The 25989-nt window shown below is 41.1% G+C and overlaps 1 protein-coding gene across 6 annotated transcripts in view; it reads left to right on the forward strand.

Moving 5' to 3' along the window:
- Positions 1 to 25989, forward strand: part of CTBP2 (C-terminal binding protein 2) — a 260667-nt gene that overhangs the window by 197051 nt on the left and 37627 nt on the right. For 4 of the 6 annotated variants that reach the window (XM_090057531.1, XM_090057530.1, XM_090057532.1 and 1 more), the window contains one exon: positions 25372 to 25526. In XM_090057531.1, the coding sequence (XP_089913657.1) occupies positions 25372 to 25526 (155 nt within the window). Of the gene's footprint in view, positions 1 to 19979; positions 20287 to 22352; positions 22459 to 25371; positions 25527 to 25989 lie in introns of those variants that run through there. The other 2 variants (XM_090057534.1, XM_090057533.1) reach the window with 2 other exon arrangements.

Raw genomic sequence — 25989 nt, forward strand, 5'->3', positions numbered from 1 at the left:
TGAGAGTCCTCAAATACAATTAGTGTTATGACAAAGAAGATGGTGAACAGTTGTTTTCTGTTTCCACAAGAGAGAGGACAAGAAGTAATAGACTTAAATTGCAACAAGGGAGATTTAGCTCAGAAATTCCTAACTATGAGGTTGATTAAGTGCTCGAACAGATTACCTAGAGAGGTTGTGTAATCTCTCTGTCACTGGAGCTTTAAAATTCAAGTAAGATAAATTTTTGTTTGAGATGGTTTAGGCAAAGGGTTGGACTTGATCACCTCCTGAGACCCCTTCCAGCCCTCCTTTCCTATGACTGTATGACTCTCCGTTTTTGAATCATTACTGCATGGCACCCCATCATCTTGCACTGGTAAAATGTCACACTGACTTTGGGTTTTGTACATTATTGCTGTGTTATGATATTGAGGCACAGGATGCATATTTGGGAATCTCTTGATTCCAACTTAAAACGTCCTGCAGTTTAAATTAGCAGAACACAGGATGGATCTGTTAATATCAAGTTGCCATTCACATCTTTTAGACTGGTGGCAAAACTAAATCTTGCCCTCCTGGGTAGGAAGACTTACGTACAGTATAAAGGACTGATCCCCTTAGATTATTAAAGTGAGTGTTCAAGTGATGCTTTAACTGTGATGGTCCAGAAAAGATGTGAGAAGCAATGATTTTCATGGGTGACATCTTTTATTATACTAACTGCGTGGATGGGATACACTTAGACAAGCTTGTATAAGTCTATCCCAACCCTGCAGTTGGTCCTATGAAGGTTATTAACTTATCACCCACATCATTACCTCTTGCATAAAGTTACTGTTGCTATTCATAGTGGAAAAAATGGTTTTATTCTGCTTACAACCTCTATGGCCTTGATGCTGCAGTGACATCTGCGCAGGTAAACTCACCTATCTGTCCGAACCCAACTGAAGTCAGCAGGGCTTCATGCAGATGTGAGAATCTGCCCATACAAATCTGATTGTAGGATTGGGGCCAAGTACTCGACAAAGTGAATTTCTCCATGTCTGGTAAAAAAAAAAAAACCAAAAACCACAAAAACCCATGGTTCACAAACATTAAATTACCTGGGAGATGTCACTTTATTACAGTTTTTGTTATCTGTGTCTACATCAGTATTCCCTCTACCCTTCATTTTGCTATTCCTCTGCAATGTGGCAATACAGTTCTATTTAAAACCCAAACCTAATTTCCTTGTGAGATGACACATTAAGATAACATTTTCAGGGCTATTTTTAAATGATGAGAGCGGGCCAGATGCATCAAAGTGCAGACTTCACTGAAGTCTGTTACAGTTGCAGCCCACTTGCACAGGCGGAGCCCAGGAATTCCTTCTTGAATAAGTCTGCAGGAGTGGGAAGAGGAGGTAGAGGGTACTGTGTCTAAACCCGCTCCCTAAATGGGACAGTGGAACAAGCTGACCATACAAGGGAGAACAGATAAGACTAGGGATGTTAGGTGCATGGCCTGGAGCAGGATTATGCCTTCCCTGATGGCGCACTCCAGATTTGCACCCCCTTCTGCTTTGACCAGTGGTCAGATATAACAGTTGGGCCCTCTGTGACCATCAGAAGAACCACGTATTAAACTGATAGCATGTAAATAATTAATGGTTGATGTTATTGAGGAATAAAGATCTTCTGGGGTATTGTATGGATTAATGAAGATGAAAAGCACTATATAAACTCATCAGCAGCATGAACACAGTTATTATCCCTAAGGGAACTCTGGCCTTTGATGAGGAAGAAGTTGCTAGTACATGGTAGATGGTTTTGTTTCCTGGGCTAATGTCCTTCCTTTTTAAGCAATGAAATATATATTTTCTTAGCTCAGAGGTATAGTAAAATTATGGGGACTTTTTACATATTGTCATGAATTTAATAGGTCTCCATTTTAAAAAATGCTTGGCATGAAGCATTATCTGCACATTATTCACTTGCTTGTCATCTACTTGCACTGTCCCTGAAAGTTTAAATACTTAATCTTAGATTGCAGGAGAATTTGTGGTTCAGCACACATGCCATTTTACAGGTGAGGGGAAAAATAGTGACCTACATCTTTGACAGTTGCTCCCAATAATACACTTTGCCACCTTGTAATTCCAAAATAGCTTCGTTTAAAGGCTCCAGGATTGTTTTCCTGTTCACCCTGCCTGAAAGATCCTGCCAGAGCCTGGTTTGCAATTTCCAAGTATCTGACTTGACAACACTAATTATTTTTCTTGGAACAGTACTGATACATTGGACTGTGTGGACACGTCTACACATGCCCCTATAGCACTGTCGTTACTGCTCTGCCATTTAGTACTTCCATGCTGCTGTAGCGACGTGCTCCCTTGGTATAGTGCAGTGCTGGCGCAGTAATTTTTAGCTGCTACGTTGCCCCAGCACTGCACTATACCAAGGGAGCACGTCGCTACAGCAGCATAGCTGCAGTGTCATGGTATTTTTCTGGTGACACTACATGGCTGTAGCACATTGCTATAGCAATACAGTGTCACTTGTAGACGTGCCCAGAGAGTCCCATGTTTCCAGAAAGTCTTCTCATGTCTCCTGCATCCCAATAGCAAGGGAGGACAGCAGTAAGATTGCCCCCACGCTTTGAAAGCTCTCCTAACAACCTGGGCTAGGGGCCACATACATTTCAGGGACCAGAATTCCTATATATGTGTTGTACTGAATGTCGACTTGAAGGTCTTTGAGAAAGACCTAGAGATACTATGGAGGCTTGGTAGCAATGTCATGGTTAAGATTTTAAAACATTCATGCAGGAGACCTGAAGACTTATGTGTGTGTTGCACTGAATGTACGGTACTACTTGAAGGTCTTTGAGAGCAACCAAAGGATACTATGAAGCCTTGGTAGCAATGCCAGGGTTAAGATTTTAAAACAAGGTTTCTGCCTAGGCATTACTTTGAGCTGCTTCATATTTTTGTAAGAGAGATTATTACACTCTCAAATTGTGCTTAGTTAGACTTGTTCCAAAGGAGATCCTTTGGGGAAGGTTTGGGGTTCTGCAGACAAACATATTCAAGGTATTAGACCTTAAAAATGACTGCTTTTTTGCTTTGAAGTAAGTGTGTATGCATGTGTGAGTGAGTGAGTGAGAGAGAGTAATGGGCTTGATTTTCATCTGATTTACACCAGTGTAATTTGGGAGTAAATCCACCAACTGGTTTAATCTTGTATATGAAGAAAATCATGTAAAAATGTGTGTGTGTGCAACACGTACACATACATGTTCACAAACTTCAAAAGTGAATATTAATATATTTAAAATAAGGCCCACTAATAGTTCGCTAATTTTCTTTTGAATTGAGATATTAATTTCAGGGGGGGGTTGAATACTGTAATTAAATTAAGAAGGCCATCTGATTTCTTGATCTCACTGTTTATTAGTACAAAGTTTATCTTTTTGTAACCTATCTCAACCTCAAAAATTAAACTACTCTTTCTTTCTTTCTCGTATTCTTGGCTTCTTTAACATATGAAAACTTTTTTTACCATGGGAAATGGTACAGCAGAAAAATAGCTCTCTGAATAAAAGTTTTTTACAAGTTTTTTTACAAGTTTTCCAGGAAGTTTTCCAGAGGAAGGATAATATGGATTTAAACCAAACGTTTTTCCCTTCTTTTACAGTTTCAATTTATGTTATACAAATAAAATGTACAGCAATTTTACACATAGACATACCTGCTTAATAATTCCACTGATCACCTAAAGCAGGGAATGAAGGATTGAATTTTGGCATATAATATGAAAAATTTTAAATGCTATCTTGAGACTTGCAGCAATTGTGTGGGGAATAATATAGCTAGAAAGCCAAAAAAGGTTGATGAGCATGGCGGAAAAATTTGAAAGTTAATCATGAAAAGCATTTATATTATCTTCATTCAGTCTAAAAAACATGAGTTGCACATTTCAATAAGCGCGAAAAGCCAGTTAATATCCAAAAAGCTTAATGAAATTCAGGAAGAATAGAATTTGGAAACAAGTCACAAGAAATGTCTAAATTACCTACATTCATTTTTCCAAATTAGGTAGTTAAAGAAGATTTAGCATCTTTGAATTTACAAAAGGTACACTTTTTCTGATCTGCAGTCACGTACAAGTTTAGCCAGAAAAAGAAATGACATCCTTATACCAAAAAACAAAGATTCTACTTGCAAAATCAAGTGTTCTTTTGTGCATGAGAAGGCTGGATATTGTAAGAACAAAAATATGCTTTCTTAAAAAAATTGCAGTACTTAAGATGTTTTTTGCAACTCCAGCATACTCCAATTACCTTACCATTGTCAATCAGGAAATGATAAAGGTTCTGCAAACCTGCAGAATCAGAAAATTCATAGAGGAATCCCCAAGTATTTTAGAATGTGGAAAGAAAGCATTAGCCCCTCCCTTCCCCTCCCCCCGAGAGGGGTTTTTTTTTCCCTTAGACCAAAAAAATGTATTAAAAGATTCAGAATCCTATTATTCTAAAATTTCAGGATGGTATTATTAAGTGTACTTTTTGTGTTACAGTGAGCTAGGAAGTATTTTAATAAAGGCTGCAATAAGATTTTTTACTTTCAGCCTGACCTTATGACACATTGGTTTTAGCATCCAGGGTTTTTTTGTTTGATTTTGGTTTTGGTTTCTTTGTTTTTTGGAAACATCATTCAATACACTAATTTTAGGATTCACTCAATCCAAGTTAGATTTCGATAAATTAAAGCATGACTAAAGCTCAAAAACAGCTAAAAAGAGCTGTGTTGAACTATCTGAAAACTGTCAGAGGAGTTGGATAAAGAGATCAAGAGGGGTCATGGTGGATTAATGGGTGTCTCATAATGCCATTTCCTTTGGAATCGCAGGTGAAATGTACCTTTTTAGAAATATAGCTTGAAGCACCTTCAGGGAGACATCATGTTTCCCCAAAACACCTATTTATTCTTTCAACGTGACTTGGGAGATCTCTTTAAAATTAATTTTACAAATAGTAATAAAGGAACATGGCACGAAATAGACATGAATCTTCTTATGGCATTCCAGAACTTAAGGATGCTGGAAACCTTAAATTATAGAGGAAAAGATCACAAAAATCTTGCCTGAGTAGAGGAAAGAAATCATTGCTGACAAAGAGGAAAGAAAAAGGAGAATACTCTGGGTTCTCGTAAGATTCCAGAAATACAATTTCAAGGTGAGAGACAGTGGTAGCATTAAATAGTCTTTCCCTCATCTCTGAGAGTGTCTTTGAGAACAAGTTAAAATCCAGACACAAATAGTGCTACTGCTTTTGGAATGCAGAGGTGCGTACACACATGTTAAGTCAACTTAAGTCGTGTCAGAAAGTACACATGCAGCCATGTTGAGCTAAGTCGACTTAACTAATGCAACTCAAGAAAATACACCCTATTATCTTGCACCACATTTACGTCAACTCTGCTCCGCATGTGTGTACATTCTGACAGTTAAGTCAACTTAAAAAAGTTGGCTCAAGTGTCAGAAAGCTAGTACATGTGTATGCACCACAGGAGGTTGTTACCTGCCATTTGAGCTAGGTGTTCACACAACTGTTCAGATTCACCACCTCTGCTAGGACAAAAATAAAGGGAAATAGTTTTGCTGCATAGACTAATTCCCAGAGAAGAAAACCAAGTTAGATATCCATCTATTTTATGCCAGACCAAAAAAAAATGTCCTTCTGCAAACCACTTTTACCAAGGAAGCAGTTAGTACACACTTAAATCCATTCATGTTCAGGCTAGCCCTCAAGCACAGGCTAAGCTTTGTTCCTGAGTTCGGACCAAGGATCTGGATTTTCCAGTCATGACGGAAAAACATGGTAAAACCCAGATTTTCTCCTTTAAAGGAGAAAAATGCGGGTTAAGGCAGGTTTCCCCTTGCAGGCTGACAGAGTTTCAGCCTGCAAAGGGCTGGGGAGTGGGAGCAGGGCAGTCAGGCAGGGGGCATCATGTGCTTGTGTGCACATGCACATGGCTGTCAGACAGCCTAGAGAGAACGCCCCACAGGTAAGTCTGGGGCAGGGGGAAGGAATTGAGGCCCTCATAATGTAGGGTCCAGGTGGGGAGCAGGACAGGGCCACGGGCAGCTCATCTGGGGGTGGGAGGGGCTAGATCCCTGCTGCTGCACATACTCCTGGGCCATGTGCCCCACAGATTTGTGTGTGGAGGTGGGTGCAGGTTGCTCACTGTGGGCTTCGGCTCCTTGCCCTGCTGCCCTCCACCCGGGGCCTCTGCAGCCCAGTGAGTGGGACCCAGCATAGCAGAGCAGGATGGGAAAGTGCAGTGCCACTGCCACGAGCACCACGCTGCCATGACAAGATGCCCCCTGCCCTCCTGGCAGCAGCAGAGGTCACAGTGCCACCCCCCCCAGCTCCTGGACATGGCAATCTGCTTGCTATGGCAGTGTGGGGCTTACAGCAGCAGCACTACTGCCTTGCTATGCCAGGTCCTGCCTGCTGGGCCATGGAGGCCCCAGGGAAAAGGTCAAAAAACCCCAGCCCACAGCAGGCAGCCCGCCCCCACCCTGCTCTCTGCTCCCTGCTGGGGCCACAGCAACCACCACCTCCTGCGAGTAGCAGCCGGGGTTCAGGCGCTGCTGCAGGGGGTAGAGGGCTGTGGACTTGGGTTCCTGGCCCCATAAGCCTCTAAGCTTGGGGCCCCTTTCAGTAGGGCTGGGAATGCGGGGGGCTGTGGGTGGGGAGTGAGGGGTACCAGCAGGGCTGGGGGCTATGTCTTGGGAGTGAGCGGCAATGGCAGGAGCAGAGCACTGGCATATCAGGGCTGCTCAGTGCCATTAAAGCAGTGGTAGGGGACAGCTGCAGCTGGACCCACATCCTGGTAGTGGGGGGAGCTCTGATTTTCCATGATAAAACCCGCAAATAAATGCCAAAATGTATAGGTATTTAAAATTTATTTTACTGTAGTGATTGAGGCACTGGTAGGCTTCCAACTTGCTTCAAAATTGTAAATGTAGCAATAAAACATTGTGTTCGTATGATACCTCTCTGTGTGTGTGTGTGTGTGTGTGTGTGTGTGGTGTTTCATTTTAATTGCCAAATTGGGGGATTTAAATCAGATAATTTGAGATTTTTATCCCAGAATTTGCCATTTTTAAACATAGGAAAACCAGGATCCCTGAGACCAGGGGAAGCAGCTCAGAGAAGGGAGAGCCTGTATTTATGAAGTACTCACACAGATGTCATGGCTGGGCCAAGGTCCAATCTTCCAGAGGAGTTGCTCAGGACTCAGGAAGCTGGAACACATCATTGAAGTTAGGTCTGAGTCCTGCTGTAAGAGAAGGAGCCTTGGGTCTGAAGAAGGCCTTTTTTTCTTTTTTAATACTGATGAACAAACTGTTCTTACTTTGGACTTGTGTCCTGGACCATGACTGGGTCCCAAGTGGAAAGCTCACTGCAAACAGTGATAGGTTATTTCTGTTACATTGCTGGACAAAATAAATCATGTATTTGGTGTAGCGGGTGAGTTTTAGCTGTTGTGTCAAAAGTTTTGTTTGCTTTATTTGTATGCTGTTAAACTGTTTTAAATATCAACAAGAATAACGTGACCTGCAGCAATTACTTCTTGCACAACTGCAACCATTTCCATAAATAGCTAACTAGTGTTAGATATTATTACTGATATTAGAGATCACAGCTGAGCTCAGAGAAGTGGTATTCAGGTGCTTCAGACATGTTCATTTACACTCCTGATCCCATTCATCACTCAGGTGATCATATTTACCCCAAGAAAGTCCCTGTGAGTTGAAGGTATTAAGCACCTGGTATTAGTCCAAAGCCAAAAGGTTCATGTAGTTCATATAGTTCAGTGGGCTGGGCCCCACCAGAGTCAAAAACATTTCAAGCCATGATGACCCCACAGCTCCACACAGCTCTGTATGTGTGGATACCACCCACAAAGTGCCGGTTAGCCCCCCACTCATAACTGGGACCAGGGTTCTTGCCACGAGGCCTGGGAGCCTTCAACAATTTATATGCAGATGAGGTGCAGGGCAGCCTGTTCTGGCTCTACTTCATGGTGGGCAGGGCTACCTTAGTCGTATGCAACAAGCTGAGAGAGTGCAACAGAGGGATACTGTGTGATCTGTTTGGACCCCCATTTGGTGGTGTTTGGTAAACATTTAAGGCTAGTGAAGAAACCGAAATTATTGGAAATCAGAAAGAAAGGCACATTTCAGCTGTGGGATTGAAAAAGTTGTTGTATTCAGTGTATTGGCTCACCATGACTTGAAAGGGTTGGTGCTAATGTGGACTGCGCTTATATATAGGCTTGAATGGGCGCTACCATATATTTCATTCAGATGGGCTGCACAAACTTTTTATTATGGTAGGGTCCCATTGGTATGTTTGCCCAATATGGACCATGTGTTTTATAGTCATGCTCAGTGTAGGCTGCATTTAATCAATTTCATAGTTGGTTTCCATTACTGAGCACATGCTGCTTTTGGCAGCAGTTTAATGATGCTCTGCATCTTTAATGAGGTTCCTTGTATGTAAATGGAAAACAGATAGGTTTTCCCCCCCATGCTGATTGGAGCGGGAGGGAGGACCTCATCTTATATTCAAGCAAATACGTTATTATCTTTTCTAATAGAAAAGAATGCATTCCATTTGAGCTACATGCTTGATTTAAAATGTGGTGGGAGGAGAACTTAAGCATTGATGGCAATTCTATTGCTAACATCACAAAAACAGCGTTGAGAATATTATCTAGTGATTTTACTTATAACTAGCGTGGCCGTAACTGGGACAATCCCGGATTTCAAAGGCCGGTCCTGTCCAGTTGGCAAAAATGAAAATGAAAGTCCCGGATTCGCAGGTCGCAATCTGGTGGGGAGGTGGAGTGCCATGAGTTAGCAGACTGCTCCACCTCCCGCTGGACTGTCCCCGTGCCCCTGCCCTCCAACTGCCTGCAGCAGCATCACTGACTTGGGGTAGAAGGGGACAGTATCCCAGATGTTGTGGATTTCCTTGTGGTCACCCTATTAATAATTCTTAATTACTTGGCTAATTAAGCCAGTTTAGGTATTTCATTGGCCTTGTGTTTGTCTGGTATGGTATTGGAGGAACATTTGAATTTCTTATGAAGTAGAGTTCCCAAGACATGGTGCTAGAAACCTGTGCCTGATATTTGTGGAGTTAGTGGAGGGAAAAACCTGCACTCTGTTAAATTTCCTGTCTCTCACATGGGAGTGTTTTGTTCTGAGTGGTGGTCACTGTAGCAGGGATTCAAAAAACAAGAATAGGCACGACTATCTGAGAAACAGCAGTTGTGGCAAGAAAGCTCTAAATAAAGTTCATACCAGTTTCTGTTATACTATATATGAAAAACTTGACTGGTTTCTTGGTGGAGCTGAACATTCACAGCACATAACACTTTTTTATGCCATCCCACAGTCCGGAACTGAACAGAAGATTTAACAGTATTTTTTAAGTAGACTTCACGTCTTTGTGAACATTATTTGCTACTGCTACAATGTCTGCAGCCAGGCCAGATGGCTAATGTCACAGAAAAATTTCCAGTAACAGTTCTCCGCCCTCTGAGGCCCCACATCTGGGACCCACCTGCACAGACCATTCACTCCTCCTAACTCTTAAGCAGCAGTTAAATTTGGTTTAGGAAGGAACAGAATGTAGTCAAAGCCCTGACCTATTTTATAGCCCCTTTAAGGAACGTAATGTCTTGTTTACTTAAGAGTATGATTAAGTAGTCACAGGTTGTGATTTACTCCATTAGGATCTGCATGCTAATAGCAGTCAGCAATACAGAACGACCACAGCAAATAGGAAAATAGGAATTGCATTTTTTTAAAAAAAAACCAGCGCAGTCATATGTCTTATCTTGGCAATAGTCTGAATTTGGTGCATTATTAAATTAGTCATAAAAACAGTAAATCAGTACTAAATGGTGACCACTATCCTCTCTTGATTCTTTTGTATTTCCTAACATGGAAACTTTTCTAAATTTAATTTCTGCTATCCTGCTTTATAGCTGATCTCAAACATGTCTCAAAGGAGTGGAATCAACAAAACAGATATAGGAAAGTTCTGTAGCTTTTAATTTTGCATTATTTATAGTGTCCAGAATAATTAACAGGCCTAAACCTAAACTGAATAATTTAAAATCTGACATGTTCTTTATTTTCCACTAAATGTCTATTACTTCTCTATTAAAATGCAACTTCAAAGTATACATGTAGTAGAGGGATAGCTAGTTAGGTTGAACTGCTTTCATTTTCCGAAAGTTGAATCTGTATACTTTGCTGCTTCATTTTTTTTCTCCTTGTGGGACACTTCTATAGTCTAATCATAAAGCTGGTTAGTTTACTGTATTTACAATACAGTTTGATTTCTGGATTGGAAAACGAATGTGCTGGAAGTTTTTTAATTAATGCGCTGATTTGTTTTCCTCTTTGTGTTGGAACAATATTACTTGAACCTCTGCCTGTTTCCAAATTGGACAGAATGAAATATACTGAGTGTGGTTATGTTTGCTACGGATATATTTCCTTAATTAAAAACGTAGACAGCAGTCCGGGAAAGAGAGCACAATATAACAACTTTTGCAACATTTGGGAGTGTTTTTAGTCTCCCTCTTTGGGTCAGGCCCATCTATCCCTGTTTCTTTCTCTCCAGCAAGGCAGTCGTGGTATAGCCCAAGTGGAATTTCCATATGAATCATACCAAAAACAATATACACATTTTTTTGTGCTTTATCAGATACTGATTCTTTGCAGTTATGGAATATATGTAAATGGAAAGCCGATCCAGTTCCGGCTGGGTTTCGTGCCTGTGTGCTTAATGGAAAACTTCAAGAGTAAGTCGACTGAGTGGAAGACTGTTACCATTACCTAGCTTCCAGTCTCACAAAACGGACACAGCAGGCGTCCTGCAGGGGCTGCTGGCACAGTTGTGTGGTCCACAGATACGCTGCTGAAATTCCTTAGCCCAACAATGAAAATCCCACAGCTCCATACACCGCTTACTTGTGCTGCAGGGGAAGGCAGAATTGAAAACAGTACGAAGCAGGATATAGGTATGCAGCAAGAGTTGCTTTTGCAGCAGCTCTGGATCTTTTGAGTGCGGGTCCACCAACAATCCCCTTGCTCACTTCATCCAGGATCATTTCGGCATGTCCCGCAGGCTGAGGCTTCTGCCCCTTCCCTTGGCAGTCTGTTCTTTTCTCTAAAAATGTTTAAACGTTTGTTCTTACAAAATATCTTTGAAGACATTGAATCCCATGGGGCAGTTTCAAGTTAGGGCTGTGCCTCTTTCTTGTCCAGATGGCTGATTTCAGTTCATCTCTTTCCACAGGCTTTGCATGAATGCTTTGTGCTGTTCTGTCAACATTTCTGTACTTCTTCCAGTACAGAAACAGTACCTCAGCATTATCCTAGACGTCCCATTAGGGTGAGAATATTTAAACACCTTCCTTCAAAACACACGCTGAATACACAGAGAAAGTTTTAGATTTTTCTTGGAGCTGTTCTTAATTAGGAGAGAGAGACACATTGTAAATGTTGCAATATGTGCATTTGATTATGTATTTAAAAGATTTTAAGTAATTCACGTTCTGGACAAACCTTCCTGCATCTTTTTCTATTTTTAATAAAAGTGAAACAATTCATAGTTGCAGTGAGACGCAAGGGACTGTTTACATGGGATTGTTGTTCCTCTTACAAACTGCTATATGTATGTCTCAAAGTGAGTATCGCATATATAAATAAAGCAAATACCTAGTAATCCAACTTGGAACAGTTTATTTTCTTAGTTTTGTAGATTATATCTTTTATGAATAGTTTACCCATTACAGGAATTTCTGGAATCACTGAGTATAAATTCCAGTGTCTACTTTGGCCGTGGTAATGGGGGACATGTTTGGGAAGGTCTGTGAGGTATTAACTGCTTCCTATCACACTGTCAATCACAAGGGTCATAGAGTCCTACCCCCGTAGTGCTGGAACCGTTTGAGGTCAGTGTGGTATCGGCTTTCTTTTCCGGTCTTTTTTTTTACCAGAGCTTTCTTCTCTCACTCCTAACTGAGCTTTTTTTCTTTCTTCAGGTTTTTTTTTTTTTGGTTTGCTTTAGTTTTCCTAGTAACAGCCATTAACTCCCCATACGGACTCTCCTATCTGTTTGGACTTCTCTCTGTTGAATCCCCGATGGCTTCCACTACCTCCTGTGGGCAGTAATTATATTTCAGTGGCCATCTCCCTTCTCCTCTGTTTGTTGGCGTTCTGACTACCAGCGTCTTCGGTTGATGGTCTGTGGGCTCCTGCTCTCTACCTCCACTCCCCCTCCCAGTTATAGCACCGTGAACTCCCCGGCTAATTTGTCAGTTGTCCATCAGTTCCCCTTGCTAGTTGGATTTGGCTGTGATCATCAAGACTTCAAAATACCTTGTAAGTACCCAACAGAAAAGTAATAGGGTACTACATTTGCAAACACAAATGTAGTTTGATGGGATAATCATTTTCCTTCTCCCCACCAATGTAGGACCTTATGCAGCTCCTCTTAAAGTCAGTCCCATTGACTTTTTTGGGAGTTGGATCAGTGTCCCAATTTGAGACGCAGCTCTCAGGTATGAGGCTATATGCTTACATATGGAACAGTTCTTGTGACACCCTGGAAATCAAGAAAGTGAGGCCCAAATTGGTTGTGATGGGCTGTGCTATGTAAATAGCTAACTCTTACACATTACATTTATATATTTTTATGGATCACACCAGGTTATAATAATTGAACCTACATCTAGTGTGTACTCTAAAGAGATTTTGGTCAGTAGAGATTTTTTAGTGGAACAGAAGTTCTGTAAATTTTCACAAAGCTCACAGCTTGACTTCAACTCCCCTAGGACACATCTTGGTAGTGTTAGCAATGGGTTACAATATCTGTGTGTTTTAATTGGGTGTGGGGAGGAAAGTAAGTGTGTGTATCTGTTTCTGGCATGTGCATCTACAGGAGTGCAAGGATAAGGATAGAGAAATACCAGCATCAGAAACCACAACCAGTTATTTCCATAGTTTTAATTCTTAGCTTTTATTAATATGGTGACTTTCTGTGTAGTTAATTCAGGGATTATGATCACTCTCCACAATGTAATCTGTGTGGAAATTTCATAGGAATTTAAAAAACATACATATTTATCGGAAATCCTGGAAGTTAAAATCAGTAACTTGAGCAGAAAGCCAATGGGTACATACAGTTCTTTACTCTTCTAAGACACTACTAGTATAGACTCATAGGGTTGGAGGGGACCCCAAGGGTTGTTTTGCCCTCTCCTTGCACAGAAGGATGTACAGAAAGATATACTGTTTCTTGCACAGAAAGATGTACTGTTCCAAAACCCTTTCCCAACCAGTGCCTATCCTGCCTCAGTTTGAAAACCTCCAAGGAAGGCAAGATAGATCCTTTGCTCCATTGTCTTGCTGGTCTGAGTCAGGAGGTGTCCACTGAGCTCTGATTTAAATCTGCTTTGCTGGCGTTAAAGCCCATTGCCTGATGTCCTACCCTCTCTGAAAGGGAGAACGGTTTTTTCTCTATTTTCTTTATGGTAGCTTATCAAGTATTTGAAAACTGTTATCATGTCCCCTTGTAATTGCCATTCCTGCAGACTAAACGTACCTAGTTTCCCCAGTCTTTTCTCATGGCTCACATCCTGATGCCTGCATTGCCTCCATTGCTTGACTCTGGATCCTCTCCAGTTTAATCACATCCTCCTTAAAATATGGAGCCTAAAACTGGACATAATACTCCATCTGAGGCCTGTCCAACAGCAAGCAGAATGGTCTTAATTGCTTCACATCTCCTATGTGCAGTGCTTCTGGCAACATAGTCCCCAAATGCTCTTCTTTTAGGTTGGTTTGGGGGTTTTTTGGTTTTTTTTATGACAGCATCAAATGAGTTGCAGGCAGCTTTTCTAGATGCTCAGGAACCCAAGCTTCTTTACCACAAAGGTGCTTGGCTGCTTCACTCTTGCAGAGACTTCAAGTCACTCTTCTGTTGTGAAGTACAGGAATACTCTACGAAATGAAGTGCTGCTTCCCTGGGCTGTGTTGGAAAGTGGAGTGCACTCCTGTACAATTCCTGGTGAAGTTTTCCGTTGCTGTATGTAAGCCAGGTTCTGTTGACCCAAGCATGGACTTGGATTCAGACATTTTGTATGCTTTGTTTTGTAAGTGCTGTGTATGAAACAGATGTGCCTAGCTGCTGTAGACCACGCTTACCTCAAGAAAAGCAGGTTCAGCGAGAAAATGTTAAGCGCACGGGTAATCTCTTGATGCCATTGACCTTTGAAACTGATAAACTACTAGACATATTTCCCTCGGTTTATTGCTATGTACCTTCGTAGATAAGGGTAGCAGTCTCTAGAGCAGGGAGTCCGAAACAGGTTGCAGCGACGGGTTTCAGTGTAGCACAGCTACTAGGGCTGTGTGAAGCTTCAGTAGGCAGTTCAATTCGGAGGAGAGTCGGCCTGATTCAGTGGCCCGATCTCCAAATCGAATCAGGAGACCCATTAAAAGGTCCGAATCAATTCGGAAGCCTGCTCTCCCACCCCTCCAAGACTAATAATGGTCTTAAACCCAGGATAGTCTTCAGTTTCACACCAATGATTTAGGGTTTAGAGTGCTATAGTTTGTGACCTGAGAGCTAGACCCTGACCCTCTTAGCCCATAGGAGAGAGGAGATTTGGCAGTCTTTTCTCAGTGGGCTATGGATTTTATGAGTTGGGGTTTTATGTATATTTTTGTATTTGTGTTATATGTATGAAATACGTACCGAAGGGAAACATAGTCAAAGAAATGATCTCAGTTCTGAAAATACCCAAGTCCATGCTCAGTATTCAGTTCTGCAAGATGCAGGGTATGTACAAAGACATCATGATGGATCCATAAACACTTTGTCAGAAATTTTTGGCTTGAGCCACCTAACTCGCTTATGACTTTGCTACCTGGAAGTAATGCCAGTAAAACCTTACTGCCACATTATGTATAATATATGCAGAGTCTTACATTTTGGTTTGGCTTGCAGAGAATTTAATGTGGAAGTTCACAGAGATGCAGTAGTTAATATTGTACCTTAATACTGAAGTCCAGGCAAATGCATCAAATCCAGTCTAAATAGTTGTGTAGTTCCATCAAGGTCATGTTTCTCAATTATCTCTATATTCACACCAACTAATAATGGTTAACATTTACATCACATCTTTCATTTCAGAAGTACTTTACAAACATTGACTAATCATCTCAACATCCTCTTTATGCATCAAGAATTGAGTCAAAGCACTTAAGTACCTGCTAAGCTTTCAGCATGTGCGTACCATTTTTAAATTTAATGGCAGTACTCAGATGCTTATACTTACGCAGGTGCATAAGTGTTTTGCTGAACTACACCTTGGTGTGCATTGCAATTCCTATTAAAATCAAGAGATAAACTTAAAGATAGAGCGAGCTGTTACCAGTTCTCCAGAGCTATGTAATGCATGTAGTACAGGGTTGCTTGCTGTGAAACAGCATATTGAAAGTGAGATCATAATAGTGCTTGAGGATGTACCATGTTCTTATACAGCAGGATCCCTATGCCAAGTCCATGCTGTTTCTTACTTGTATGCAGTTTATAAATATTTCATCTTTTTCAAAATTTAGTGTGGGGTTTTGTTTTACCAAATAATTCTGCTAATTATAACTGTATTGGGCCAGATGCTCCTGTCCTTGCATGATGCAAATCGCCATTTAAGACCCAGGAGTGTTTGGCCTAAGCCACTACAAATGGCATCCCTTGGGAATTTGGTGGTGTTTCTAGTTTGGTTTGGTTTGAGTTTGCTTGCTTGCTTGCTTTTCATTTGGTTAACTGCTGTCTGACAGTTCTCCAAGCTTTGTGACTATTCAGAAATGAGATTTGGGTTCAGCTGATAGCTCCACTAGTCCTACATGGGTTTTTTTCTCTCCTTAAGTTATCCACTTGTAAAATGGAAATAATATTTCACAAGGGTGTTGTGAGGATAAAGGCATTCAAAATTGTGGTGCTCAAGTATTATGGCACTTGGGGCATATGAGTTTGCTAGATATGTATCATTGCATCTATTTCATAAATCATAGGAAAATAGAGCTGGAAGGGACTTCATGAAGTCATCTAATCCAGCCCTCTGCGCAAGGCAGGATCATCCCTGACTAAACTATCCTAGTCAAGTGTCTGTCCAGTCTGCTCTTGTAAAAATGTCAAGGGTGGTGATCCCACAGCTTCTCTAAGTAGTCTGTTCCAAAGCCTGACCACCCTCATAGTCAGAAAGTTCCTTCAGTCTCCAAACTAAATTCCTTCTGCTGCAGCTTGAGGCCACTGCTCCTAGTCCTGTCCCCTGTGGTCACAGGGAAAAAACCCATATCCATCATCTCTATAATAATCACCCTTCAGCTATTTGAAGACTGTTATCAAATTCCCACTTAGTCTTCTCTTCTCCAGAATAAATAACCTTAGTTCTTTCAGCCTTTTCTTGTAGGTCTTGTTTCCCAGGCATCTAATGGTTTTTGTCTGTCTGCGCTGGACTCTTTCTAATCTGTCCACATTCTTCTTGAAGTGTGGGGCTCAAAACTGGACCTCACCAGTGCTGAATACAGCGGAAGAATCACTTCACTTGATTTAAAGGTTATACTCCTGTTAATACAATCCAGTATGCTATTGGCTTTTTTTTTTTTGCAACATCTTATATTCAGCTTATGGTCCACTGTAACCCCCAGGTCCTTTTCTGCAGTATCACAACCTAGCCAGTCATTCCCTAGCCTGTTTGCATGCAATTATCCCATCCCAAGTGCAGGACTTGTCCTTGTTGAATCTCATCTGGTTTATTGCAGACCATTTCTTCCAGTCTATCCAAGTCATTCTGTATCCTACCCCTACTTTCCAATGTGTCTGCAACTCCATCCAACTTGGTCTCATCCACAGATTTGCTAATCGTGCACTCAATCCTATTGTCTAAATTATTAATGAAGATGTTGAACAGTACTAGACCTGGGACAGACCCCTGGGAAACCCCACTTGATACTTCCTCCCAACTAGACATTGAGCCATTGATGACTGCTCACTGAGCACAATGATCCAACCAGTTATGTGTCCATATTACAGTATTTTAATCTAGTCTGTATTTCCTTAGTTTTGTTAGTGAGAATGTCATGGGAGACAGTGTCAGTAGCTTTGCTAAAGTCAAGGTATGTCATATCCACTGCTCTCCTATCCACAACTCACCGTATCATAGGAGGAAATCCAGTTGATCAGGCATTACTTGATCTTGGTGAATCTATGCTGGCTGGTCTTGATCACATTGTTCTTTCTCAAGCGCTTCAAAATAGGTTTCTTGAGGACCTGCTTCATGATCTTCTGAGGTATCAAGGTCAGACTGACTGGACTGTCATTCCCCCAAATCCTCCATCTTCCCTTTCTTAAAGATGGGCACCATGAACTATGCGTGCCCCTGGCAGCTAGGGAAGCACAGCTGTGCCGGCAGCGGCAGGAGTATGGAGGCAGTAAGCGCAGAGCTCCCGCGGATGCTGCCGGCACTGTCAGCAGCGGGGGTGGCGAGTGCCGACCAGGGGTCGGCGACCACCCACAAGCACTGCCTGCAGACACTGTCAGTGATGTCAGTGACTGGGTGGTGAGTGGCGCCCGTCTGCAGGCACCACCAACAGTGCACCCCCCTACACGTTGCCCCTGATGGGCACTCTGTTTGCCCCTTTCCAGTCATCTGGGTCTTTGCTTGACCTCTGGGAGCTCTGAGAGAGAATAGCTAATGCATCTGAAATTACCTTGGCTGGTTCCATCAGTACCCTAGGATGCATCCCAGCTAGCCCTGCTGACTTGAAAGCATCTAGCTTCTTTAAGTGATCCCTTATTTCTCCTCCTACTCTAGACTATTTGTCTCCTTCCCTGTCTTTGCTGCTAACCACGCTCATCATCTATGACTGCCCCATTTGTGAAGACTGAAGTAAAAAAGGCATTAAATACTGGAGCTTTCTCTGCCATCCAAGATTAGATTGCCTTCTGCATTATGAAAAGTACTTATGGTTTCTCTGGTCTTCCTCTCACTTTTGACATACTTGTGGAATCCCTTTTTATTGCCTTTTATGTCCCTGGCCAGCTGCATCTCAAATTGTGCCTTGGCCTTCTTGATTTTTCTCTCTGCATGCCCAGGCAATACTCTTAGAGTCTTCCCAAGTTTCTACTTTGTGTAGGATTCATGTTTGAGTTTCAACTCATTGAAGATATTGTTGTCTACCAGGCCGGTCTCCTGTTACATTACCCATTCTTGCATCAAATTGGGATAGCCTGCTCCTGTTCCCTTGAAACAGCCTCCTTAAAGTGCAGCCAGATCTTCTGGACTCTTTTTCCTCAGACTGACCTCCCAGGGGATCCTGCCTCCCAGTTCCATGCTACTCCGGGGAACTGAGTAACAAGGAGGCTAGAGTCTTTTCAAGGTTATGTTAAAAGCCAGATCCAGGAAATGAGCCCTAATTTCTCTGTGCCCTGTCCTACACCCTTATTACATCACTGTTTTTCCTTACCACCGGCACCATCATCTTAACAGGTTTTCAGGACCACTGAGCATGTTTAATTAGCATGTAAGCCCCTGCTTGCTCTTTCGAGATGTTCTCTTTGATTGTGAAATGACTATAGGCTCTGTACCACGTGGGTGCAGTCCTGTGATTTCGTCCTCCTGCAGGTAGCCTGTACTCAACTGTATGTTTCCATTTGAATCAGTGAGATTACCCATATGGATAAGGTCCCATAGAGAGAGTTCCTCAGGACGCAGAGGATGACAGCATAGTTTAACCTCCTGATTGCCAACTCCCTTTTTTGCATGTATTTTGTTGCTATTATAATATAGAATTGACAGATACCATAAGTACTTCACCGTTAGTTAATTTTGATGGGGGCCTCATTTGCTAAAAATCCGTCTAATGAGGTTAACAAACAGCAGCCTGGAGCCATGATTCCTCAGATATGGATTTTGCCACGCGTGGCAGTGAGAGATTGGCAAGAAATGGGCTGCAGCACTTATAGCTCTGAATAGAGCAACATAGTCATCATTTCTCTCTCCACTTTGGACACAGTTGTGACTTTATAAATCAACATTTAACCATTGTTCCCTTTACTATTGTTGTTTTATTTATTGGCTGAGAATTACCTCTGCAGCTGCTGCTTTTATTGTTAATAATGAGGAGGAGGAGGAGGAAAAGGGTGACGGGGAATGGTGGGGAAAAAATGAATTGAACCACACCTCAAACAAATCCACTCTTTGGAGATTTGATACTGAATGGAAGGCATCTCTCCTCCTCCATTATTTTTCACTACTGCATATAGTTCTGCCCTTTCTAATGCTGCCCAGGTATGGACAAGTCAAGAAGATCATGATAAACACTTTTCTCATAGATTCCTGGCCCAAATAGAGCAGTAATCATCATCAATCTCTCATTTTGAGACTTCTAGCAGTTTTGCCAAAGTGCTGCTTCTTCTAGAAAACAAGATTTTTCTCTGGCGCTACTCAGTAGAAAATCAGTTGATTTACTGACTAAGAATAAAAGTCACCTCTTAATTTGTGGGTGCTTATCTGAATCAGACTGCAGTTGCCCATGTGCTCTGTTGTTGCTGCAGGCTATCAGCATGAACCTGGGACCTTGTTCATATACTGTATATAGAGGCGTGTTTGACTTTTAAGTCATAAAAAAACCCCACAGCACGGCACAGATTAAATCCATTTGAGACAACTCGGAAAAGAGATGTATGTGCGAGTCATTGGGCTGGGGGTGGGTGGGGGACTGTGACATATACAAACCCTTCAGTGTGCATAGCATAAGATTTTTTGGCTGGCACTCGCATGATTTTATTCAAGGGCTGGGAAAGAACTATGATTAGTTAAAAGCTTCAGCAAAGTCTGGAGGGGAGTGCTCTGAAGAGTTTGGAGCTGCACAGAGGTGACTGTAACTCCTCTAGCAATTTCAGACTATTCTTCTCTAGCTCAGGACAAAAGCCTTTTCTTTGCCTCCGTGTTCAAAGAGACATTTGTCTTGAGATGTTGCAGCTGTGGGCCGTGGGATTGCTTGTTTGAAGATACCCCCTCATAGACGAGAGGAGAGTCAGCGCACTGAAAAGTGGTAGTATTTTATCCTGTGTGGGTTTTTCCCTCTTCTCCTCCCTCCCTCTTCCGCTACCATGTGTGGTTTTTAATAAGAAGAAGAATGTGGAGGCAACATTTTCCAGGCAAGGGGAAATTTCCTGTTTCTTTTCTGTTTGTTTAATAAAGTGTGTAGTTGACTGTAAAACTGTAGCTACTTTGTTGTGAATGAGTAATTCAATAGATTGTCGGGCGTGCTTCTCGATGCACTTTTATATACTGCAAGTGAACATATTTAAAGCCTTAAAAAAAAAAAAAGAGCTGTGTGTCGTAGGCAACTGAGATTAATAAGAATTAGGCAAATGGCTTCTGCTTTTGTGTCTATGAGATAGTACCAGCCGTCTTGCGGTCACACAAAGGCTGCCATTTAGCAGGGAGCACTCCCTAATTCTCTTGGCAGGGGTGCCATTGGAATCGGATACAAGTGGGTGGCACAGGGGAGGAGCCGCCAAAGAGGACAAGCAGGCTTTGTGTATTAAAAATGAAACAAAAGCACTTTATACCCTGCGCTGGGTGCAACAAGCTGGGCTGCTTGTGAATCAGGGTGGAGTTTGAAATCTCAGCGTTACGGGGAAAGCACTCCCCCCCCCCCCCGGCAAAAAGCTCTTAGCTGAAAATGCCCCAAAATATCTATTGAACAATAGTTGTGTTACTTTTTCAGGCTCAGTGGTTGTTTATCTCTAACTCAGAAAGCTTCAAATGGCTGGAAAGCTGATTAATTTTTAAATTAGTTGTATATTTCCGTGCTGATAAAGAGCGCTAATCTCCCCAGAAAAAGAGACATGCCATTTCCTCCCCACTCCGCACCCCCTTCTTTCTTCACAGCTATATGCCGATGAACTATGATTTTTTTTATATTCCTTGTGATGCCTTATTTGCCTTGTTTTTTTTGTAGTTCATAACTCTTAGTGACTAACTCAGGCCTCTGCTTTATATTATACAGCAGTTCCCTTGCTTCTGCTCCCAGCTCCTACCTAAGAACTAAAAATAATGCAGAATTTAAAGGGTTAAAACTGTAATTTTAATTGGAATTTGGGGGGGTGGATATTTTTAGTTTCTGATCTTTGGCATGCCACATTTTTAATGAAGCGGTCACACACACAATAAGCTGCATACGTTGGAAGGAGAAAATCTTACTAACTTTAAAATAATATACTTGATTTTCCCATTTCCAGTGCTTTAGTTTGAGCCTGCATGTATAGTACGTGCAGAGTAGATCTATAAAGCAGGTATAATATTCAGAGTGATAAAGTTACAACTGGATAGAGAATTGGATGTAACTAGATCAGGAAAATATATTACACTGGATGATTTAGGTTGCAAACCTGTCAGTAGTTTTTATTAAAATGTAATTAGTGTGTTATGCACTTCATCCTATTGATCTCCTGCAAAATTTTCTTACCCTGTCGACTTGAAGTAAATTACCCTACTGAAGTAAGAGAAAATGTGAGACATTCTTCTAAATGTTTACTACAACTTGCAGGTAATGTTCATCCTTGGCGAATGCATTTTGGTGCGTAGACTGACTGGACATGGCTGGGAAGCCTGTGTTTTCGTGCATAATTACATCCATACTTGTAGGCAAAGACAGAGATGTCATGTTTCAAAAAAGACAAGATTTCTTTTGACTTTATAAAGTCATTCATGTGACAGGTGGATAATAAAACCGTTATTTGGTTGTTCAGTGCAATTGGTGTGGTTTCAGATAACCACCGGTTTTGTTTTACATGTTTCATTATTTCAGAAAACAATTGCCAACCTTGTGTTGCCTGCCTCACTTTGTACATAGTTCTTGTCCTGTATGGGCATCAAGCTCTGATTATGTTTCACTGAGAAATACATAGACCCAATGCACAGTAAAAATCCCTTTGACTATGTAAGGCCCTTGTCTTGGTGGTGATATAAATACATTCACTATGCCATTTGCCTGTGTATCATATTACTTCTTTGACGATAACAATGTGAGGCTGTCATTATGTGATGCTCCAAGTCTTGGAGACTGTACACGTAAGTAACCTTTTAGTGGCTGTTACAGTTGTGTTGCTTATTAAATAGGAAAAGTGATTAATCCCGCTGAAGAATAATGCTTCATGTATGGATTGTTAGCATTTGAGATTTCTACATGTGTTTATTCTTGTTTATCTGCTTATAGTGAGCTCCTTTCACTTGCCCAAATCATCTCAGCATTACACTATGCATACTGACACAGTTGCACTTCCATCTGGATGAAATACTGCGAGCATGATGTATTACTTCCAGTAAGTGCTAATGGAAATCTCAATAGAAAAAAAGACATCGTATTTAGAAAAATGTTTGTGTCTAATTTTGAAAATATTTCATCAGGCCTTCTGTTTGTTTTTGATTTTATAGTTTTAAAGCCCAGTCAGTGATACAGAGTCTGAGAACCATTAAACATGCTGCTTCTACATCTGCTTGTATCGATAGATTTTTTTTTTCCCTTTTAAAGTGAATATAACAACTTTTTTTTTCAATATTACCGTGGAGTAATGCTCTGTACTTAGTGCATTTCTGTGAGGCATATTTTTGGCCCATTGTGTCTGTCTTAGGCTTGTCTTTCACATATCAGTTCATGTTGATCTTGCCAGTACTTTATCTCTAACAGCAATCTGAATAACAGTGTGGATTGAATTTTCCCATTTTTTATCATTGCGTTGCTCTGCTCATTAATTTATTTTTTTCATCATAATTTTCCTGGCATCTGGTTACGTTAACACCATGTTTGGCCTTTCCCTCAGCAGGATATTGCAATGTTGACCATTATCCAGGGAGCTGGAATGCTAGCACAACGCTGTAAGCATGACATCTTAGTTTGATTCAGTAAACAATCGCTCTTTTTAATTATCTGATTTTTGAATAGCCATAGTCACAGACAGTAGCATTCATTCTGCGGTGCTCTTTGTTAGACATTTGATTTCACCCCATGAACTTCCTAACCAGTCTCAGATGTCCAGTTTACAAATTACTACTATACTTTGATTTTCTGCGTTAAAATAACTTCACTGAATTCTCCTCAATAGAATAACCCTCTACTTGTCCATATAATCATCATAAATAAGTACTGTAGTAACTGGTAAATTGTGATATTTGGGATTTATTATGACTGTTGCCTCTACTGAAGTTGTTCATCACTTCCATCACTACCTAAAAAATGTTGCAGAGTAATGAGACAGAAGAGGGGCAAGGATTTCTTAAGGTGATGTCTTTTATTGGACCAACTGTGTAGACAGGAGAGATGCCTTCTCAACCTAGACTTGAAATCAAAAAAGATTTTGCCTTATTCGTCTCTCAGGTAGGGATCTTTCAGGCCAGTTTGTATCAAAATTGCCTAACTGCCTTCTGAATTTTTGAGCGCCCTAATTAGACTATATTGATCCAAAATTTTCCATTAAGCGGTAGAAGCTAAGTAACTCTAAACCTCAGCCCTAGTGAGACACGCAAAAGACACACCTCCTCTGAAAATCTGAGTTCAGATCATTTAGCCCCCCCGGATGAAGGATGCAAATCACTATGCTCCCCGAGAACTGTTCCATATACGAAGAATGCAGATAATGTTATTTTCTCCAGCAATTTCCGGGCACCTTACAGGTTAGACTTCACACTTATGAGAGAGACAGATAGTTTTCCATGAAATACTCACGGTGACTTTTGAAACAAATCCCCTCATTATTTGAGGACTTGGCGTTCCCTTCCGTTGGACTTGAGGATCAGTCCACTTCCGAGTGATTGTTTCTAATAAGAATCATAGTTTCTAAGCAAAATCCTCAGTTTTTGAAATTTCATTCAAGTCATTTGTTTTTTTGGCCTCAGCACATGAAACTGTCACTGCGTAGGTGACGCACAAAAGTAAGAGAATATAAACGCTTGTATAATGGTACTATTCCCATGCATAACAAATTACGGGACTGAGGACTTACTGAAATGTGAAATTGCCTAAAATTTCATTATGAAAATATGTTTGCGATGTATTGTGCAGAGAAAAAATAAACAATCATTTTCGCCAGCTCCAACTATAACAGTTTTACCTATTGGCAAACAAGGCACAGTAAGGTTTACATGTTCTACTCAGAAATGAAACATGCAGTGATAAAGAAAAAGAAAAAACTAAAACCCTTGGAGCTGCATTGGCCTGTTCAGTAACTCCCAATTCTGGCTGCACACAAGCTCAGGCAGGTGTTTGAAGAGGCCTCTGCTTCTGCTTCTCCTGTTGTGTATATGTTGTCCTCCTGCGGGACAGCTTCCTCACAACTGTTTCAGCCACCAAACCACAGGGTGTAGTGCGGTGGTAGAAGAGCAGCAGTTCCTCTGATCTGTAATACTCCTACTGATTACGTGACAGAAACTGGGCCTGTAGCACGTCCCACATGCAAAAGCTAACGATATACAAAAGGTATTTCTGTTCTGTTTCAGTTGTTATGTTTCTCTTTTTGGATCTTGCCTTGCCTTTCCTTTTCAAGTAAGATTTCTATTGGAAGTTCATTTTTGAGGATGTCAGAGTGAGAGTTATCCCTTTATAAATGCAGCTTTTAAGAATGTAGAAAAATATATAAGATGAAATAATTGAAGACGGGGAGGAAAAAACCTATAATTAATTTCAGTGGAGCTGGGGTCCCCCCCCCCGGACCTCAAAATAATAACAAAAAAATATTCAGGAAAACAAAATGTACGTTTATCCTTTTGGTGAGTTATGTAGGGCCTGAAATGTAAAGCCAGCAATAAAACTTAATTTTAGAGCCAGATTCATCCGTGCTATCCCTACAGATATTCACATGTGAGGAGATACATTGGAGCTGGACCAGCCCAAACTTAGTGAGAGACCAGAATCAGGTCCAGTGTAACCAGAGAAGTCACAATTTGAAAATCTCATGACTGATCATCGAGTCTGCGCTATGGTCCAGGCACAGACATATTTCCCTAATAGAGGTTGCAGCATAGTTATTAATCCATCAATGTACTGAAACCACCAAAGCCTGATCTTTCATGAACATTTCTTCTGAAAGTATAAGAGAGAGAGAATTTGTATGTTGTGCCTTTGCATGCCACTCGACATAGAAACTAGAACTAGAAACAAATAATATCCAAATAGGAATAAGTTAAGACACAGAGATGTCTTAAGTTTGCTCATCTGACAGCTCTGTTACTTTTGATTGCAGGTATTCGTCCACAAATAATGAATGGCCCTATGCACCCTCGTCCCTTGGTGGCTTTGTTAGATGGAAGGGACTGTACAGTAGAGATGCCAATTCTGAAGGACTTGGCGACTGTTGCATTCTGTGACGCACAATCAACTCAGGAGATTCATGAGAAGGTAAATTTAAATTTCGGTCTTTTTTTTTAGATTATTTTAGAAGGGGGAAAAATCCCCATTTCAACGTCATATTTATTTTCCCTGTTGGGAAAATGCTGGTGATGTTGCTCTTTAATTTGATAAACAAGTGATAGGTAAGCAATAAAATGATTTGAAAACCCGGATATATGTTTCATGAAAATTTCATTTAATCTTTTGAATCAAAAATTTCTACCAAATATATCAACGTTTCTCATTTGAAATTTTTTCATAGCAACACACAGGGAACTACTGCATTGTCAGCATTACATTGCTGTCAGTGTTGCTTTGTAAGCTGCTGTCAGTTGCAGAGTTTAAATAATGAACTGTAGTTGAGGTGTCTAATCAGTTAAAACAGCCAGTTCCTCTCCGCATTACCCCTAATACTGAAAACCTGAAAAAAGATACACGCCTTCTCTAACAAGGCATTTGCAGTCCAGTGTAC

The sequence above is a fragment of the Crocodylus siamensis genome, chromosome 7, assembly GCF_052110815.1.
Source record: "Crocodylus siamensis isolate JL-2025a chromosome 7, ASM5211081v1, whole genome shotgun sequence".
Classification (NCBI taxonomy): domain Eukaryota; kingdom Metazoa; phylum Chordata; order Crocodylia; family Crocodylidae; genus Crocodylus; species Crocodylus siamensis.